The sequence below is a fragment of the Meriones unguiculatus genome, chromosome 3 (genome assembly GCF_030254825.1).
Source record: "Meriones unguiculatus strain TT.TT164.6M chromosome 3, Bangor_MerUng_6.1, whole genome shotgun sequence".
NCBI lineage: Eukaryota > Metazoa > Chordata > Mammalia > Rodentia > Muridae > Meriones > Meriones unguiculatus.
This window is the reverse complement of record NC_083351.1, coordinates 141,714,782-141,736,206: the sequence shown is the minus strand read 5'-3', so window position 1 is coordinate 141,736,206 and position 21,425 is coordinate 141,714,782. Positions and strand designations below refer to the sequence as shown.

Genomic DNA, 21,425 nt, shown 5'->3' with positions numbered 1-21,425 from the left:
ACGGATTGCTATAGGATGTAAGTGATGGGAGTTGAAATACACTGTTTCCTGAGGACTCCTACAGGGGCCATTCTAACCCACACATATGGATTGATTTCTGAGCCAGGAGAATATATTTCATGAGAGAAAGCCCAATGTCCTGACTATTGCTAGCCTTAGAAGCTTAGTGGACCACCTAAGCCCACCAGAAATGGAGGTTCACCATCTCACTTGTTCCTGATGATTGACAAGTCCTATATTTTTACAGAGTCTATTGGAAATGGTCTCTTTCATTTCCCAGAAGTTTTAAGTATATATTTCTTTATATTTGACTTTTTTTGCATTACTTTCTTCTTGAATGAAAACCCGCCTTTGGTTATTAGGAATCTTTGAGTCATTCAATTTTGAATCTTAATTTATATCAACTTTCTCAATATCTGTCATAGTGCCATCGTACTCTTGGGTCCTTGTTTGAGGTTATAGCACTTAATACCTCACTACGAAGGGTAACCTTAAAGGAAATACACAAAGGACCCAACCTGAGTCTTATTCATGAAAATGTGGTGTAACATCTATGAAGTAAATGACTTTGACCTGACTGCCATTTACTGGCAATTATGTTTGCATTTCTTAGAAAACAGACATTCTAATACTGTAAAATGAATATTGTAAAACTTTAGGTCTAGGAAAGGGGATGGTCGCACCAGAATTCGGAGCAAGCTATGAGTTTTTTCACCTTCTGTAATTTTTGAGCCCTGCTTGTGTACAATGTTGTTTGAATTTAAATGGTGTGTGTGTGTGTGTGTGTGTGTGTTGAGAAGGTGTAGGGGGAGGGACAGATATCTAAGCCACAGCACTTCAAAACTTCACATAAACTTAAATCACCTTATTAACGGTGCTGGAGAGATGGCTCAATGGTTAAGAGCACTGTCTGCTCTTCCAATAGGACCTGGGTTCAATTCCCAGCACTCACATGGCAGCTCACAGATGTCTGTAATTCCAGTTCCAAAGGATCTAACACTTTCATACTAATGCACATCAAATAAAATTTAAAAAAAAAAATCACCTTATTAACTCAGAAGGAATCATATGTGAAGATTAGCCACTGAACGCCCAAAAATGGAATGCTAGTTGAGATAGTATATTAGTTTGCTCAATGATAGAACTTAGATAGCTAATTTTACTAATACAAATGGGTGTTTTTCTTAGCATTTGGTTAATGGCAACAAAGGACTGGATTCTGAGGAATGCTGTCTTAGTTTGGTTTTTATTGCTGTGAAGAGAGACCATGACCAGAGCAACTCTTTTAAAGAAAAGCATTTAGCTGTGGCTGGTTTACAGTTTCAGAGGTTTAGTCATTATTGTCATGGAGAGAAGCATGGCAGTGTGCAGGCAGACACGGTGCTAAAGATGGAACTGAGGGTTATACATCTTGATCCACAGGCAGCAGAAGTAAAGAATGCCATGTTAGGCCTGGATTGAGCTTGTGAGACCTCAAAGCCCATCTCCGCAATGACACACTTCTTCCAATGAGGCCAGACCTCCTATTATAGGCCACTCCCTGTAGGCCAAGCACTCAAACACATCAGTCTATGGAGGCCATTCCTATTCAAATCACCACAAAGGCCATCTTTGCTCTGCCAAAAATGTTCTATGTCTTTTTATTTGACAAAGTAGGCTCTCATGTGTCTTTTCAGGACACTGAGAACATCAGAGGGCTTCAACTCACCTAAAACTAACAGCCTGGCAAAGATGTAGCTACAAATGTAGTCACATTGGGGGTTGGAGCTTTGTCAGTGGAACATATGGGGGATACTTGTAGTCCAGAGGGAGAAAAGGGAAAAAATAAATAAAAGGGACCAGTACGGTATTAAGGAAAAAACCAATTTCTTCCCAACGATTATATTTGAAAATTCTCATTGTTGGGGGGGGGGGAATAATTCCTTTCCAAAAATACTGGAGGCTTTGATAACTGTATAATGACTGTGCATTTCTTGGCCATTTTTGGAGATGGCATCTCTAATGCCAATATGCTCTGTTCTAGCACTGTCCCCCTGGGAGCAGACCAGATCCTTCTTCGTGGTGCTCAGTTAAGAAATACCCAGTGGGTTCATGGGATAGTTGTCTACACCGGACATGACACCAAACTGATGCAGGTGGGATTTTTTTTACCTATGAGACCGTTCGAGACTAAGTCTTTAGGGAATACGTGATTCATCGCTCTCGGGGTGCTTGTCCCAAACCCAGCAGAGGGCCATCAGACATTCCCTGCCCTCACACCACACATCCATATTGGGAAGTAAGTGAACGAGACCTTGAAAGTCCTTCCCTGTGAGAAGAGCTCTCCGCACATGGAAACACCGAGAGCCCCCTCCCCCATCAACTGATATATATTGTGGTGTGTGTTTAGCCATGACATTTTCCAACCACTAGTGCTCACTTCAAGTTGCCTGTGTGACAGCCTCTGCATCAAAACATTTGTCTCGTGATTTTATTTTAACGACATGATCAAACTTTCAATTAAAATTTTTTTTTTCCATGAAGACAACTATAAACTAAGCAGCCATTTCTTCATGGCATTTCTGTACAAGGCTGCCCTTGCCTTCTCCTCTCCTCCCCTCTACATTGTGAAGCAGCCTGCGTTGAGGAGTGTGACAAACAGAGGAAACTCACCTTGGAACACTAATTGGAGTTCTACTGTCAGGACCACTGTCCCTGAGTGTCATGCATGCGTGGAGATGCTGTCATTGACAAGTGGGATGGCTGGTAATGCTCCTTCCCCGGCCGCGCCCTCAGTGCCGTCATTCTTCATTTATATTGGTTCTGAGGGATTTCCTTTTCTGTCCTGTGGCTGCTTAGTGAGCACCGATCTGGCATAAATACTGACTCATCATCGGGTAGGGCAGAAGTGCCCTCCTTGTCTTCTGCGGCAGAGGTCAGGCTGGCTTCACCGTCCTGCCGCCTCTGCCTCCTAAGCCAGCCTGCTGCCGCACCTGGTTCTTTGTTATTGATTCCGGATGGTACAGCTTTAATTACGGCTCTGTGCAGTAAAGCAGTTCTGAATGGCACCTTTAGACGTTAAATCTTTTAGACACTGAGATGTTTGCAGGACCGTAAGCCTTTCCCTTGTTCTCTTTTCTAAGCAAAGGCAGTAAGTAGATGCTGGGAAAAGACCTTGTTTGCGTAAGTAGCCAGGTACCTCTTACCTTGCCTGACACAATCTGCAAAATAAATGTTACCACCCCCTCTCTTTTTCTCATTGTTTTAACAACCTGGAAACATGTACATGTGGTGTATTGGGCTTAAGAATAAGAGGTGCCCTCCACGGGCACCTTGTTATACTTGTTATGTGTTTGGGACAGTTGTCAGTCTCAGGTACTGAGTTGTGACTTTGTCTCCCTCACCAAATACTAAATACACGATACTAAATTGTACACTTTTTACCACTCGACTTGTTCTGTTTTTGTTTTGCAGAATTCCACAAGTCCACCACTCAAACTCTCCAATGTGGAACGGATTACGAATGTGCAAATTCTGATCTTATTCTGCATCTTAATCGCCATGTCTCTTGTCTGTTCTGTGGGTGCAGCCGTTTGGAATCGAAGGCATTCCGGGAAAGACTGGTACCTCCATTTACACTGTGAGCAGCAGAGTGCTGACTTCCTTACTTTTTTCCCCCTTTCATTTAAGTGAGCAATTGCTTCACCGTCAGTCTTCATTTAGTTTGCCAAATGTCCCATTGCTTCTGAAAAGAAAACCTGTGGCTAAGGTAGCTGGGGGGCTTGTCTTTAGTTTTCAACACGTCTCTAGGAAAAGCAAGTAAAACCTAGGTTCTCAGAACTTCAAAATACTTTTACGTCCCTCCATTCCATGGCAGTATAAAATGCTTTATAAATACAACCATTAACATGATACACAATTTAAAAAAAAAAAAAACCTCTATAATATATTAAATGTGATAGTTCAGCTCTTGCAAGGAGATTCTGTGTGGAGGAAATTATGGGTATTAATCTATTATGAAAACATAGATTATATGCTTATAAAATGTTCAGAACGTACTCTTGTTTTTCTCCTTTCTTTCTTGTTTGCCTGCTTGCTTTTCTTTGAACTCAATTACAGTTTTATATACATGCTCATCTTGTCTTGGGGAGAGTAGTTTTAAATCGCTTCCGTCTGGAGCTTGTATTCTCCTGCTGGTCTCATATTAATGTCTCCCCTCTGGGTATTTCTAGGAAGTAAGCTAGCATTTCCTTGTGATGAATACTTAGCCAATAAATACTTAATTTCCCCAAAGTGTGAAAACAGATTCTAGTACAATCTTACAGGGAAGAAAAAAAAAAACAGATTTTAAAGCTTATTTTATTGTATTTACTTAACTTTTTTATTACATTTATTTAGCTTTGCAACTATTCCAAGTTTTTTTTTTTATTCCAAGTTTTTATAGTCATTGATTGGTTATTTCAGGATGAAAAACATGTTCTTACTGCGATCAATTTGTGTATATTCCTTACAGTATGGTTGGCTTCCTTGTTTTATTTTCCTTATCAAGGAGGAAGAAGCTAATTCACTTAGGATAATTTAACCTACAGATGAAAAATGCTCCTGTAACTAAGGATAGAACTCAGTGTAGTGCTTACCAGTGTGTGTGTGTGTGTGTGTGTGTGTATGAACAAGGTCACCCAGAGCCCAATACTGGAAAAATTAAAAGTAAACAACTTTTGGATTGTTCTAGTTGCTATTGTGTTTCCCTTGAAACCATGCTTTAGTTGGAAAATGCTTTCAAGAATTCACATCCAAGGGGTTCCGCCCAAATGGCGATGTGCGTTTACAAACTTTCAACCCTCCTAGCCTCTCTGAACTTCCTGACTGGAACGCAGTGTACAACACCAATAATGATAGCTCTTTTTTTTTTTTTTTTTTTTTTTTTACTCTCCAACCCCCAAGACAGGGTTTCTCTTAGTAGTCCTGGCTGTCCTGAAACTCACTCTGTAGACCAGGCTGGGCCTCCAGCTCAGGGATCACCTGCTTCTGCCTCCCTAGTTCCGTGATTAAAGTCAGGCGCCACCATGCCTGGCTTCCTTCAATCTTTGGTAGCACTGTGGAGATGTTAATAGGATTAACGTGCTGTAATGTTATTTAAGGAATAGTAAGCCTAAACATACCCAGTAGAGACAGAATGTTTCCAGTCTAGAGTTGGTTGGATCCCTGATGTGGGGCCTTAGAAGAAGGGGTGACTGAAGTACAGTTCTACTCTGAAGGAGGTATTTGAGAATCAAGATGTGTTACCGGCAAGGTCTTCCTCGGCGTGTCTAGATCTGCTGTATAATTCAGGAAGTTCTTATTGTGCTCAGGTTTTCTCGTTGCAGATATGAAATTGTAAATGGAGTTCTCCTCTTCCCCCGACAGATGGCGGCGCTAGTAATTTCGGACTGAACTTCTTGACTTTCATTATCCTTTTCAACAATCTCATCCCCATCAGCTTGTTGGTTACATTGGAAGTGGTGAAATTTACCCAGGCATACTTCATAAATTGGGTAAGTACGAATTTGTATTACACATTATCTTCCTAGGTATGCATTTTCTCTTCTTAAAGATTTACTCTGATGGAGTCTTTTGATCTGAGGACGTTAAAAAAAAAATTTGTAAAGTCTTAATTATGTGTTGTTTTAATTGACTATGTAACGGTATTTTTTAAGACTGATGTAATTTTAACATGGTCACCTCAGAATCATGCAAACTGATACACCAGGCATCCTGAGGAAAACCGGTCTGTAGTTCAGGAAACCTGTTTGGGGACACACGGTGGCAGTAGAGGAAGAAGGTCATGCATTTGGAATTGAAAAAGCCCTCTTGTGGCTCTAGTGGCATCATTTACCACATTCGCACCTTTGCTTAGTCTCTCGGCTTCGCAGAACTTAATTTCTGGTCACTAGCACTAAGATGACAAGGTGTTTTGCCTGAATCTCTCAGTATTTGTGCAGCTCAAGAGCCTGTTTACACAGTGAAGAATTTTCTAAGCAGTCAAGCATGCTTCTGACTGGGGAATTCGTCCATTCATCTAATTCATTTTTAATACCGTAAACAACCTCAGTGTACATGGTTTTCCTTTTGAATTATAAAATTGATGGTTTTTATATTTGAGAGATGTATTAAACATCTGCTTGCTATATTTTCTTCATCAAATATTGTTTTGTTCTTTCATTTATATCTTAGTTAAAATTAATGAACTCATGTAAATTATACCATCTGGCGTGATATGCCAAAAAGTTGAATTTTTTTTGAGACATTTTTATTTTACTTTTTCTTCCAAGCTCATCTTAAAGCTTTTTGACATGAACAATACTGGGATTTGAAAAATGTAATCAAAGATACGTTTGCAGCCGTTCATTATCTTCTCGTGGTGACTGATCTTGTTAAAATGTCAGCCTCTCTCTTATCTGTGGCAAAAGATCCGTGTAATTTAGGAATCTGAAATGAGCGGCAGGCACGGGTTACATCACACAAGGACGGTGTGCTGAAGAGTTGAGCCTTCTCTTCACGAAGGACTCTCATTCACAGATACAAGGAGGCAAATGCGCTGCGACCATCAAATGGCCACTCAAGTCCCTTTTTCTCATGTGGGTTTTCAAAGAATAGAACTTGTTTCACATAGTTGCGTAAAGACAGTGCCAAATAAGCCCCGCCCCCTCAAGCTCTTGCTTCTCATCCACCCTCCTAACTAGCAGGGACTTAGTGATGGCCCCGCCAAGCCAGCTTCCTCCCTGGGTGGAAGAGATCAGTAGCTGTTACCTGCATTCTAGTTCTGACCGGTTGTCCTGTTACACAGGGTGGATTTCTGAATGGTAGCTTTGAAAATGTTTAGCTTCAGCTGTCCTGTGGTGCCTGTTCTAAGTCAGACCCATCCCTCCTGACGTAAACTCCCTCCTCTCCAGCTGGCCTTCATTTCCTCTGGTTTTCAGATTGATCCTTGTGTGAGCCCTCTCTAAGACTCACTGGCCAAACGTCTCCCAACATGGCATGAAAACTCAAAGCCTAGTCCAGAGATGACACTGATCAGCTCAGAACACCGACAGGAGAGATATGAGACCCAACAGACTACAGCCCTGACTTGTTTATAAAATATTCTACTATGAAAAATGTTAGATAAGCCAGGCGCAGTGGCACAGGCCTTTGATCCCAGCACTAGGCAGGTAGAGACAGGCGGGGTCTCTGTCAGTTCGAGGCCAGCATGGTCTACAAAGCGAGTCCAGAACAGCCAAGGCTACACAGAGAAACCCTGTCTCGAAAAAAAAAAAAAAAGATTAGATAATGGGGTTGGATAATGGGGTCTGATCATGACTATTGGATGCAGAACAAGCACAAAGAAATATAAAACTGAACTTTCGGGGCTGACTGTCTGGTGTCTGTGGTAAGAGAAACTTAGCCTGGGAAGTCCAACCAAGACCAGAAAGTAGTCTCTTAAATAACCTTTCCTGGTATTGAAGAGCTAATTATGTGAAAACATCAGCTGCTTTTCCAGCAAACATCACTAAATAGCCACCTCACATCCCTCCAGGGAGCACTTCAGCACGTGCATTGCATAACTTAACCCCATCTGACCCCACAGACAAGCTCTCACTGCCCCACTCTGCCATTCTAACTGAAGCGAGCCATCCCACGCTGAGTACTTTTCAGGACAGCCTCATTGAATCACGGAGAGGTAGGGAGGAACTAGAGTAAGTTACCCAGAGCTCAGCAGTGACACGGTGACTTGTGAAAAGTAAAAGGGGGAAAAAAGTGATTTATTTTGCTCACCCAGTCCACCAGTACCTTGTATTCAATGACTTCACGTGTTTCTTTGCAGGATCTTGACATGCATTATGAGCCCACAGACACGGCTGCGATGGCTCGGACATCTAATCTGAATGAGGAACTTGGCCAGGTAAGCTGTCGTTGGCACACGTGGACTCCGCAGCGAGATTTGGTGTGATTTTTGCTTCTGTGGTGACTTCAGAGGAAGGTGCATCTCCTCACTTTCCATTGTCTGAATAGGGCACATGAATGCATTTGTTTATATACGGTCTTCATATTTGGTAGTGGAGTCTTCCAACTCTAAAGCGGACTTTTCTTTCAAGGTGAGGAGCAGTGCAAGCCTAGGTATGCTTCTTAGTAGGTAATCGGATTAGCTGTTAAATATTGACTGTTTTGAGTTATAGGAGTAGTAATAGACCTGTTCATAACTTTTATCCAGAAGGAAGGAAAAGTTCAAGTTGTATGTGTCTAGTCAAATAGGAATGTGGATTAGTCAAATAGTCAAATAGAAATAGAATTTATCAGTCATACTTCATTAATAGATACAGTCTTGCATCACTTATCAAGGATGTGTTCTGGGCAGTTCACTGTCAGGTGATGTCATCATTATGTAAACATCATAAAATGCCTTTCCATGTGCTAATAGCTATGACCTCACTAGGAGAGTGCTACAGTCATGTGGTCTACACATCATGTGTGTAGACTTTGTTAACTAAAGCATCCTTAGGTGGCATGTGACTGCAGGTGTTTTCATTGTAACCCATTTATAGGTGCTAGCTGAAAAGGGGATTTTTGTTTTCTCCTCCACCGCTTTTCGGCTGATACTATCCAAATTGCCGATTTGGATGGTGTCTAAAGTGAAGTGCACAAGCTATTGCCAACCGTAGAACTGCTTGTTATACTGAGAAATGCGGGTGAGGTCCTAGTACTATCTGTGTTTGGAAACAGCAGTGAAACTTTCTGTAGAAATTCATAATATTCTGAAGCAGATTTCTCTATGGCCCTGGTTTTTCTAACATACATTGATACCCACATATAAAATAATTTATTGCTAAAATACTAAAAGAGCTGAATTGTTCCTTAGAGAATGTACCAAAAGCAAGCCTAGCAGCCCCTATACCCCCACAGTACAGCCAAGATGACTTTTAAAGAAAGTGTAATTTAAGTACATTTGCTTTCCTCTATTAAAAAAAAAATTCTGAGCAGGGTAGATATAGCTCATAGGCAGAGCACTTGCCTGGTATGCATAGGCCCCGAGATGGATGTTTAAAAGCCTTGAAGTATTAATGAGGACTTTAATCTTGCTTGTAGGTTAAATACATTTTTTCTGACAAAACTGGGACCCTGACGTGCAATGTGATGCAGTTTAAGAAGTGCACCATCGCAGGCGTGGCCTATGGGTGAGTGTTTTCCCTCTTCTCGGGGTGTGAAATGCTCGCTGAATTGATTCCGTATATCTGGAAATACACTTGTGCAAGGAGGGTTCGAGTTTTGTTTTGTTTTGTTTTAATCTAGAAAGTGGTTCTTTTTCCTTCAGGATTGATGAATTGTGTACTTTACAGCTGGTGTTGCTTTCTCTGGGGGATGTGATAGGTGGGGACAGGCTGGTGGGTCACTCGGTGTTTAGGGCTGCAGAAGGTCTCTATTCCTTCACTCTGCCCTGAAGTCGGGGTACAGTATGGATGGGGGAAGAAGCCACTGTGAGGCCTCAGTCAGTTCTTAAGTTAAATGATAACTGCTGTTGCCTCGACAGTTACTCCTGTTTTGTCTTTTATCATGTCTCCTCTATGCCGTCACAGAACAATCTAAAATCCTGGTGATGGGCAGGAGGGAGGGACAAGGACATCTTTAATCTGGAGAGCAGATTGAGGAGTCTTTCAGATTGGGTGTGGCATCCATGTAGTTTATTTCTTATTGTATGAATGCATACCTAAAGTGTTCAGAGACACCCTCCTTTTGGTTGAGTGGTTCAAGCTTTGTCAGCAAAATTTGCAATTATCCTTATCTCAGAGAGGCAAGTAAATGCTGAAGTCTATCACACTTCCTTGCCTTGGGCCTCCTCGATTGTACCCACTTCATACTTTACGTTTAAGTAATAAATCAGTGGGAAGGAAGCATTAAATTTTGAAAATATCTGAAACTAAATTTATTATTATTCCTACATACAGTGTCTGCAAACGGGAGTAGAGACCACTATGCTTGTTCTTTAGAGCAGGAGAGAGTTTGATTAAAAGGACTTCAACCTGTGGATACAGCTAGTTGGATGGCTTTTCCACACCGTAAAGACAGGTTGTTGAACTGAAAAGAATACTGATGTTTCCAGTTTGCACTTTTTTTCCCTCTTTATCTGAAGCCTTTTTTAGTTCTCAAAAAAAAAAAAAAAAAATACTGCCCCCTCCTCTCTACCCTCCCCAGAATTGTTCCTGGAGAAGGGGAATCATAGTCATGTTCTTTGACATCAAATGCTTTCATGTTCTACATGCAATTAATACGGGAACAGGAAACACTTGTCTTCATGGGTTTTTCTTATGCTCAGAACAGGGTCTTAGTCACAACTGGCCATATGTGCAGAGCAGAGCTCTTTCCTTGTCTGTTGGTAACTTATAATTCGCAAAAGAGGGAGGTCAGGATGGGTTTGAGCAAAGTGCCGGTCCTTTCAGTTAGATGGTCAATGAAATGAATGTTCTTGTGAGAACATTTCTTAAGAATGAGATGAAGAGATAGGGTATCTTAGGTGTCTTAGATTCCCTCCTGTGACTTTAGACAATTCCCTTTCAGATTTTGTTAACTCTGAGGAACAATAAAGAGGAAAACCAGATAATCTCTAAGGTCCCTTTCAAGAGAGGATGCTCTAACAGGTTTAGTAATAAGGACAGGATTTGTTTGCAGAGATCAGCAATAATAGAAACAGGTCCTGTTTAGGTGTGGCTTCATGTTTCAAGGATACTGAAAGCCATGCTTCCCCTAGTTAAGCTAATTGCAAGCATCACATAAGCTTTGTGCATTTGTGTTAGCCCGCACAGCCCTTGATGTGATTTTATACATACATAAATTCATGTAATATATACATGTATATATGGTTCCTTATAATGTATTTTGATCATCCCCACCCCGATCCAGCTCCTTCCAGATCCACCCCTCTCCCTTTTTAAATTAAGATCTGGTCTCACTTATCCTTATGGACAACTGGAGCGTCAGCAACATAGAGGGACATTGGATTTGGAGACACTGACTTTAACTAACCACACGTTTGTATCAAGGGGCCAGTCTGATTTCATGGCTGAGAGGCAGGGAAGTCAGTCACAGTCAGCTGCCTCGCTGGGGGCTTACCTCTGCACTCCTGGCTTATAAGAACATAGACAGGTTCCCCTTTCCACTGCAACTATGTTAACTATGGGGAATTATTGCAAAAGATACCCTGATGTTATCCCCACCTAAACCCTTAGGAAATGACAATAGATTGTAATGCACTTGAAGTGGCAACAAACAAGGATGCAGCTAATCCTTCTTCAGGCTCTAGGTGAAGTCTGTGCTGTCACATTGTATCAGCTAGAAGGTGAGAAGTGTCAAGTCTCCCAGTAGAGTAATTTTAGCTAGCTCTCTGCCTCCATCAATTTTGTAGGAATGGAATATTTAACACCAATGCTTCAGAATTTAATTTTAACAAAGCTTTTCTCGTTTGATATAAGCCTTGCCTCAAACTTTGCCTGTTTGAATTTCATGGCAGACAATGAAATTGAAAGATTTTTGCACAGTTGCCAGCAATGACTATTTCACAGAAATCAACTTTGTAGTAAGGATGCCTCTGTTTATACTTACTGGGTTTTTTCCCTTAGGTAATCCTATGGGAAAGTTGTAATTAAATATAAATAAACTGATATCATTTATAAATTTAACTTGCTATAAACCAGAAAGTACAGTGTTAAACATTTAGGAAAGTATCATCGTAGCAGATTACCATATGGAGATACCTGTATTATCACAGTCAGTTGAGTATCCAAAAAAGATAAGAACTTCTACATTGAAGAGTTTTTCTTATAACCTGTGCTTGTCAGCAGTTTAGTCTATACTATCTTTGGAGCTGAAAAACAGTCTGTTAAGTCTATTAACACCTCTTTTTGTTATTGTTGTTTTGTTTTTATTTTGTCACCAGACATTTGATTAGTGTTAAATCATTTACCTTTTCTCTTTCGCCAAAATGAAAATTCTTAAGAACAACCTGTGTCGGTACTGACTATAATATGTGAATAGTTTTCATGGCAGATTTTGTTTAGGTATGTTTGATGGGAGTTTAGCTGACCCTTTAACCCTGAGGAGAGACTCACCAGAAAAATCTTCACAGTTACTATACACCTAGCCCCAAGGACTATATTACCGCCAGCACGTGTGACTGGTGGCTGACCATGACCTTTCATTTACTTACGGTAAATGTTGCTGTGCCTTCTTCTGCCAGTGGCTCTTTGTTATGTAGGAGAAGCCTAATAGTCAAAACGAGTTTACATGGTTCCCACTCTGCATTCACAGTCTCACTGGGGTTAATAGATCTTAATTAATTATAATGCAACAGTAGTCTTAACATGGAGGAAGAATTGGTGTGAACCTCAAATGGCGTGGGGTATAGTGTAATGAGGAAGGTCAAGGGATGCTTCCTGACAGAGTGATCCTTGAACCCAGATCTGAGAATAAATTTAAATGAAGAACTCCCCAGACAGATATGACCACGCTGGCATGGGCCAACACCAGCGTTGCCAAGCTGCAGTCATGGGAATGCATGCGAGCAAGTCACCAGCTGCCCACCCCACCTGGGTGGTACCAGCTTCTTCCCAGGCTGCACCAGACTCAGGCCAGGGCCCCCATCGCCCTCGTGCTCTGGGACTGTTAAGCCTCGGGATTTCAGAAGCACGAGGTCCAGTGCTGGTGTGAAACCGTGAGCGGCAGCACAATGCAGGACCTTCTTGCAGTGTCTGTTGGTGAGTCAGTTACCAGCAATCCCCCGGACAGTGAAGGAGCTGGGGGCCCAAACCTTCAGGTTAATCACATTGTCCTTGGTGCTGCGGCCCTTTTCCGCATGGGCAGGGTGAGTCCCTCCTCTTAAAAATAAACACAAACCTTTGGCAGGTAAGAGTAGCGGACTGAGAGATCCCATCTGTTCTGATTGCTGTAGTAGAGGGGATATTGCCCTGGAGGAAACAACATTTTGGAGGTAGATGACCTTGTCACGACTAGGTTAAAGGAGTAGGGAGGCGTTTAGGGTGTTAATAAATTCTCTAAGTTTCCCATAGTTCAATATACTTATCAAAAATGATCTCTGCATTTTAAATTCTACCAGTGTGAAGTAAGTTGAATTTAAAGTGGAAATACCGAATTGTCGTATGTGAAGAATGTTCTAGAAATAGGAAAATCTCCTCTGACCTGTTTGTTGGGTGTCATGTGAAAGTTGAAGTGAATTAAATCAAGGGATTCTTCCCCGTGCTTCGATGGAGAAAATTGTTGATGGAAACTTTTTTTTTAAGATTAAAAATTATTTTATGACTGGGCCATTTTTTAATATCAGAGGCTTCATTTAATCAAACAAGTGCAGTCGCCTTTTGCTCTCATTACCTCCTGGGGAGTTATTGTGTCAAGGCAGCCAAAACTTCCTGGAAAATGCACGTCAGATTGTTTTGTGTGTGACTGTGCCCTAGGTGACTAGCACGGCTGTGTCATTAAAACGCTTTGTTATGGTTATAAATATAGACATGGACTTCCTCCTGGTCTTAAATTTCAGCACATTTAGTAGTAAATTTTGAGTTCTGTGCATCAGTCAGTTCCGGGATGCGGAACACCTCTGTAAATCCACCTGGTTACCATAAATCCTCATGTTCTACTCACTGTACTAACTGCCATTCTTCCAGATCCAACTAAAATTCATTTTCTGAACTTTCCAGAAACCTGTCTCTCGGCACCTCCCTCATTCATGGTTTTGTGTTTCCAGCCTTTCTGTGATTATTTTTCCCTCTCTTTCTATCCCTCCTCCTGAAGCCATGTCCCTGAACCTGAGGATTATGGGTGCTCGCCTGATGAATGGTAAGCTACTGTGGTACTTCCATCTCTTTGGAAGGTTTTCTTATATTGCTTTGTAGACAGGCTTCCCTGGTCTCACAGGAAGCCATTTTCACAGGTGTTGGGTGGTGATGCTCTGTATTTCTTAAACTCAAAGTATCTTTGATTTTTCTATCAAAAAGCCTTCACAAACATATTCTAAAGCTTTAAATATTGCTAGAGCCTTATGTTACTTATCTATAGGCTGCAGGGATCAATTAGAAAGTGCCTGGGCAGGGAAAATTCCTTGAACCCTCAGCTGCAGCGATTAAAGCATGCTAATGGGTTTTTTAGCTCAGCACTGCCCCCTGCTGCCAATATGCCTGATCTGCAACCCAGATAATAGCCATGCCCAAGCTGTACAAGTTTCATTACGTTAATGACTTTTCAGAGGCTATAAAGTGAAGACCTTTGAATGAATGGCACAAGTGTTCTAGAACTTTACTGCTCACAACTTAATGAGAAATGCACTATGATTCATTTAATATTTATTAAAGAGCATATTTCAAGTTTAGTTTTACTATGGGAAATCTCTGGGGTTTTGTCTTGTTGTGTTGTATTTTACTTTAAAATCCTTCCAGCTATATATTTACATTTTTATCTAGGGTAATTAGTATAATCTGTTATTTGTATGATTCGGTGGCAAAAAAAAATTGAGAAGTTATGATTTCTTTAAAGCTGCTGATTTTTTTTAAAATATTGAGTTTTTTTCTATTTATCTGGATTTCATGAACATTGTGATTAAGCTACATTTCCACTGAATTCCACTGTGATTAAGTTATATTTTCATTGAAGTCCAGTCACAAAATAAGTTTTCAACCTACCTGGAAATTTATCTCAGTAAAGTGGAGCTTTGATGAGAGTTTTCAGTAAACCTTACAACACCCAGGGCTACTGATGGCAGCAGCTGCTTGATTCATATGACAAGCGGCATCATCATTGCCCATCACACAGAGTTCCATACATCCTGACACCTATCACAGCTAAATGGCTCTTCATGTCGCTCAGTGTGCCAGAGCATTTTATTACTGGTTGACCACCCAAGCCTATTTGGTCCTGTGACTCTGTAGTTATAGTTTTTATGTTGATGCTCTTTGACCTCTGGTCAGGTGTCATAAATAAATCTCTCTTGCTTTTTGTCCCCTGTGTGTCTTTTCATATGCTGCTTGTCTGTAGCACATGACTCTACTCATTTTAACACTGTTATGTAGCATAGAATTAATGCACACATGTCTCTCACAGAGATGGATCAGTTTTCTTAGCCTCACTCTGTTTTTCTCCAAATTGTTGCATTATTTACCCAGATTATTTAGAACATTATACTGTGGGTGTAGGTTGTTTCATGGAGTCCATCACCGTTGGGAAGAGGAGATGTCATTTATCTTGCTCTTAAGTGATTTTTTTTTTCATAAAATATCTTCTTGGGAGAATCTGAGTTCAAAGGAATATACCAGCTCTTTCATAAATTATGTATTTTCAATTGTCATTGGACCTAAAAGTACACCCAGAAGGATACTTGTCGCCTTTATGGCAAAGGTGCTCTGTTTATAGACCTGGGTGCTCTGTCTATAAAGTAATTACCTGTAGGTTGGCAAAGGTGAGGATATAGTTTTTCTGAGGTTCTTCGTAGAGTCACGTGGAGTGGCCATGCATTTAGAGTCTGACCTCTGACCACCAAAGTTCCGATCCTGATCTGTCCTTCACACAAGTTGCTAGCTGCATGAGTGGCCTCATGGGAAGAATGTGGACACTAAAAGCACTTACATCAGAAGGATATGCTGAAGATTAACGGAGCTGTACCAGAAGGCCAGTACTGGTGGCTCTCACCCTACATCACATATCCAACATAGTCATTTTCAAGTTGAAAGGACTTAGGTAGAGGAGCCTGTAGGCAATCTCCCCAGGAACAGCAGCAGCAGACATGGGAGTGAGAGGTAAACCAGGCTTAGCCCGAGTGTGAAGGGCGTGTTAGCTACGCCACACAACTTTAAGAATGTGTCTTTCTCTTGGAGCACAGGATAGCTTTGCATTTCAAGATCCCCACTCCTTGTTTCACTTAGTATTTTTCTAACTGAAATTTATTTCAGCAAAATCACCAAGGCTGTGAAGGAGGGGCAAATAAAACATCTGTCATTTGGCTGAGTTGAGGAAAGGTAGCTTGGAAGCCCACACATGCCCCCCCTATGCATTGAAAGGCCTGGCATTGGCCCTGCCTCGTCTAACTGGTTTCACATTGAAGAGAAAAGCAAGAACAAATGTGCTCTGGGTAGAGGCCTGGGCTCCTGGCATCCGACAGTGACTCTGTGCTGATGCTCTGGAGGAGGAGAGCATTGGATACTCCATAACTGACACTCGGGAAGTCAACTCTTAAATGGCTGCTTCGCAGCTTCGTCTGACAATGTGAAGCTGACTGAATGCCATTGTAGCAAGCTTGTAGCCATGTTTAATTGTCCTGCTTGAAGTGGCTCTCACCACAAAAATGTCAAGAAACCCATGTGTAGATTAGGTATTTGCATTTGGTCCATTCTAAAGACAAGCTTATAAGGTATTTACCCTTTCAAATACACTCTCTTGCCATTTAAAATTGGATGATAGCTGAAATTCTGTAAAATGTACTAATATAAATGATTTGCAGAGATGATTTCCCAATGTATGATTACTTACACCAAAATTGGCCTGTTTTTTTCTATTGTTGCCAAGAACCATCAACTAGCATGAAGCCTTGCAGACTAATTTCTTTGTATTGAAAGCTATTATCTAAACCGATGGTATCAGTACTGGAAGCATTAGAGAGAAAACTCTCGACATCTGTGCAAGCATGAGGTGTGATTATTTTCAAAAACGATATAGATATATTAATAACCATTTTCTCTTTTTTTAAATAAAACTTACTTTGGCATGTTTAAGTAGAACTAATGAATTTCCCTGTCAGTTATTTTAACAGTATCTCTGGGCCAGGTTCATCACACCTATGCCTTTCTACCATTGTTATTATAAAGCAAATCTCACTAAATGGATTATTTTGTTCTTTCTTAGCTACTTGATACAGTCACACATTCTTTTCTCATTGTTTTCCAAGTAAATGATCCTCCACGAGGATCGCCTCACAGTCTGCCTTGCAGTCGCCCAGTGATTTTTGGTGTTACTACAGTATCTTCAGTTTGTACTAGCTGCTTATTTCTGCTTGGTTATTTTCTCATTTCAGTCCAGCCTATAATTAAGTGTGGAGTGAGTGGCATTTATTTATTCTGCTGTAGAAGGTAGACTCCCTGAAGCATTCTTTCAGGCACGCCCTCATAATAATGAGATCTAACACATCTACATTAGCGTCAGTCTTCAAAGTAGCCCCCTTGGCAGGAGGTGTATTCAGTGGTGCAGACTTTCACGCAGTGTTTTACAACTCCTCTTTTGTAATTGCTTTCGGAAATACTTGTAGTCACCCAGGAAACTGGGTCTCATTACTTTGATCAAAACCAACCATTATCTAGCAAAAGCAGTGCATTTAATCGCCCATTCAAATTCTTGGACTTGACTCCGAGCAGCAAACTCACGGCTAAAAATTAAAGCTCCCAGAAAATAATTTTGATTCCAAACCAACAAGACCTTGAAAAAAAGCTGGAGATACAGATCTTCTTTAAAAACAAAACAAAACAAACAAACAAACAAACAAAAAACAGTTCTCTGACTGCTAGGGCCAGAAAGTCCTTCAGCTGTGGCAGAAAGTTCCACTAGACTAGGGAAAGGGTCAGCCCCCAGTCAGAGAGGATGCTGGCCACACAGCTTTTATACCACCCTGCTCATTGCCTCAGAAAAGTGCCTCCTGCTGCCAAAGGAGCTCTACCTCATGTTCCCCAGGCAGTGTGGCATGGACCAGGAAACCAACCTCTGCATGGTGTCTGTATGAAGGGCTGTGAGCTTGTCCAGGCTGACACAATGCACGTTCCTCCCCAATAGCTTTTGACATCCGGCCCATCACACAGCCTCTCACAGAGCATGAGTTGGTGGCTCGGGTCCACCCAGCCTCCGAACCGGAAGAGATTCCAGGACAACTAGGGTTTTGGTTTTATTTTGGTTTGTTTGTTTGTTTGTTTGTTTGTTTGTTTGTTTTTAATCAACACATGTCACGGAAGTTTTGAAGAAAGAAAACGACACCTCTCTCCTGGGGCTGAGATGATTTTTGGTTTTAAAACTGAATCATTTGGTTAGAAAGATGAGTTCTCCCAGAGCTGGGACTCTGCTTCTCTGCGATAATTGCCACAAGGTAATTATTGTGTAGCTTTAGGTGTTAGACTGTGAGCATAGCCAAGAGTCAGTCCAGACTTTATGGAATAATGACTGGAAATGTTTGCGAAGTGTTTCTGTACACTTTAGCCTGACAGCATCACCTACACCAGCCGTAATCTCACCGTGGCTGGAGCGTTCTTGCCCAGTGGTCCTCGTTGGTTTCTTTCCTTGGAACAACTTATGGGGGGGAAATGCCAGAGGTTTCCTTTCAAAGCCTGTTCCACTGGGAAAGGTTTATGGACCAAAGCTGGGCTAGAGCGAAGGCATCGAGGAAGGACCTGCCCCCTAGTGGTGCAAGATCTGAAACCCACTCATTACTCTAAGAAAGGCAAAAGAAACCAGCCAGGCTGTGAAGAATGCCAGTCGGAAGGTGAGGGGTGTAAAGAGAGAAAGCTAGGGCACGAAGCATCATGAATGGCTCGCCAGAGAGTAAGTGAGAATGAGTAAGGGGCTACCCAAGAGCAGAGTGTGGGAAGTTCCCACCGAGGCCTACTATTTAGGAAGAACAGCTGTGGAACTTGAGCCCCCAGTATTCCCTAGGAAGGTTCCCTGCAGGTGAAAACTCAAAGTAACCATCCAAGGGCCTCGTAAGTCTTGGATACAGACCTTACCCCATCGCTGAAGTTGCTCACTAAGCAAAAAATGATTCTAGAATACAAGAAGAAAACTCATCTCTTCAGGGACCTGAGACGGGAGCAGACATGGCCGTGGGAGAATGGCTCGACTCCAATCAAAAAAGCAGGAAACAGCAGAAATTGGAGGTTAAGCGAGGTCCAAGAGGGGCTGGCTGGCATCAAGAGGACAATCTGTCCTTCAGCCTTTGGCTAGAGGGGCACTGCCATATGGCTCTTTCTGGGGCAGGCTGATGACCCTAGAGCAGTGGTTCTCAGCCTTCCTAATGCTGCCACTCTTTAATACAGCTCCTCATGCTACTTCGTACCTGTAACTTTGCTACTGTTACGAATCATAATGTAAATATTTGATATGCAGGATATCCAGTATTTGACCCCTATAGAAGGGTCAGTTGACTTCCAAAGGGGTCTCGACCCACAGGTCGAGTACATTAACCCATGAGTTTCAAGATGGAATTGAAAAGACCATAGGTCCTTTCCAGTCTGACCTGATTTATGGAACACACTTGTCCTGGTACACATCTGGCCAGTATAGGGTCAGCTTAACAGCAGCCCTGCTGCTCAGGTGACTGGATACAAAAGTAGATGCATGTGCCACGTGATGCCAGCAACAAGCTGTCTCTTCATTCACACACAGTTGCACTAAATCAGGGGGAAAAATGGTCTTTAGAACCTTTACCTTTACTAAGTTGCACTTACATTCAGATTCTTCATCGCTTCACTAGCTTCTAAGCCAGAGATAATGACACATGCTTGCAATCCCAGCCACATGTCAGGTTGAAGCAGGAGAACTGCTAGAAGTTTAAGGCCAGCCCAGGATATGGTGGTAGTGCAGTGAGAGCTATCAAGACACTATCTAAAGAAGAAGGAGAAGGAAAAAAAAGTAAAACAAATATTAGGCACAGACCATGAGCCTCAAATAAAGAAATTTCCTGTGCGAGTGTGTATGCGTGTGTGAGAGAGTATGTGTTTGTGTGCCTCTGTGTATGTGTATGTGTGTGTGTGTATGTGCGTGTCCCTCTGTGTACATGCACATCAATGGCATTGATCCTGTGTCCTGGGGCTAACCTGTAGTGCTCATTTGAAGTTTGTCTTGTTTGCTTGGAGAGTAATGCATGCTCAGCCAGCCATCACCTTTCTGCTGGTCTGAACAGGCATCCTGCTCTCGCTGACCTGTTCCCTGTTCTCACTGAAGTGGTGACTCTTGTAAGAAAAGCAATCTTAATAATCCTACCACCGCTCCTGCCTTTGTTCATGCGCTTGATGTGTGCTTCTACATGGTGTGTGCATCTTCTTTTTGTGTAGTGCCCTCATATATTTCAAGCAGCTATCATGGATTGTGTTCCTGTTTTCCATTTAAGTTTGTTAACATGTAGCAACTTGCAAGTTTTTTTTTCCTCTCTCCTTGTCTTACATACCTCAATTTCTGTTTTTATAAATTACCAAAGTGACCAATTCTGGCTATATATTTCTATTGTAGATTTAGTCTATTATAGGTTTATTCTACAATAAATAATGCTTTTCTCTTGTGTCTTTTAAAGAAAGCACATATTGTTTTGTATAGGCTTTTTATCTGAGACTTTTTCACACTCTGAAGAGAAATGTCTTCTCTGTACAGTGTTCTGTCCTGTGGACATACACCACCCTTTTTTTTTTTTTTTTTTTAGTGGAATCTCTGCTTATTTTTGATGTTCTTATAGAAGCACTTATAGAGGAGCCGTAAGGGAAAGCTATTTCCTTCTGTTAAAAGAATGGAATGTCCCTCTAGGTGGAGACCAGTCTAGGTCTCTTTCCTCAAGAGTTAACCCAATTGCTCAGTCACCTGAAGGGTGGGTCCCCTCGAGTGGTGCTGAAGGCAGGGATGAGTAATTATTCCCTTAATGAGACAGTGTGCTTCCGTCCAGGCTCTCCATGCAGTCAGGCATCACCCGCACAGCTGTGAAGCCTACACTCTTTTCTGAGGCCTGAGTAATAAAAGCATAACTTTCCATCTTTCTTCTTTTTAGCTCTCTTTCTCTCTTTTCTATGCTTGCCAAAGCATGAGTAGAGCATGCCTTCCCAGGTACTCTGGTCTTTTTTTTTTTTTTAATTTTTTTCTTTCCTTCCTTTCTTCCCTTCTTTTTTGGGGGGAGAGGAGGATGAGAGGGTGTTATTGTTTTGTTTGGGGGTTTTTTGTTTGCTTGCTTGCTTATTTTTTGAGACAGGCTATCTCTAGCTGTTCTGGAACTCACATGTAGACCAGGCCAGCCTCTAACTCACAGAGACCTACCTAGCTGTCTGTGCTCCCCTGGCGTCTTACTCGTTTCTAAGCTATGACTTGCCACCCCAAGCCTGCACTGTTACTGCAGCTTAGAAACTATGGATTGTTCCCTTTCTCCGTTTCCGTCTTATTCTTCCAGGGAACTATAGAGATTTATAGCTTGCTGCCTTGAGGTTTTACTTTCAGACACTAATAAAATTTTTCTCAACATTTTGTCTGAGCCTGTTGTTAAATTCTTGTATTAACAAGGCTTAGAACCCAGGGTAGAGACCCCCATTTTCCCCATAACAATACTTGGATATTGAAAATGCGCTGTAGAGAGAATATTTGTACTTGCAACATTTTGTACCAAGTAAATAATTATTTCTAGAACAAGAGTTACTAATCAGGTAGCTGGA

At 41.6% G+C, this 21,425-nt stretch overlaps 1 protein-coding gene across 4 annotated transcripts in view; it reads left to right on the top strand.

Annotated features, from left to right (window-relative positions):
* Positions 1-21,425, top strand: part of Atp8a1 (ATPase phospholipid transporting 8A1) — a 215,914-nt gene that overhangs the window by 69,891 nt on the left and 124,598 nt on the right. For 3 of the 4 annotated variants that reach the window (XM_021654950.2, XM_021654951.2, XM_060380711.1), the window contains exons 10-15: positions 2,024-2,135; positions 3,454-3,619; positions 5,386-5,513; positions 7,823-7,900; positions 9,082-9,170; positions 13,792-13,836. In XM_021654950.2, coding sequence (XP_021510625.1) covers positions 2,024-2,135; positions 3,454-3,619; positions 5,386-5,513; positions 7,823-7,900; positions 9,082-9,170; positions 13,792-13,836 — 618 coding nt within the window. The remainder of the gene's footprint in view (positions 1-2,023; positions 2,136-3,453; positions 3,620-5,385; positions 5,514-7,822; positions 7,901-9,081; positions 9,171-13,791; positions 13,837-21,425) is intronic. The other variant, XM_021654952.2, reaches the window with a different exon arrangement.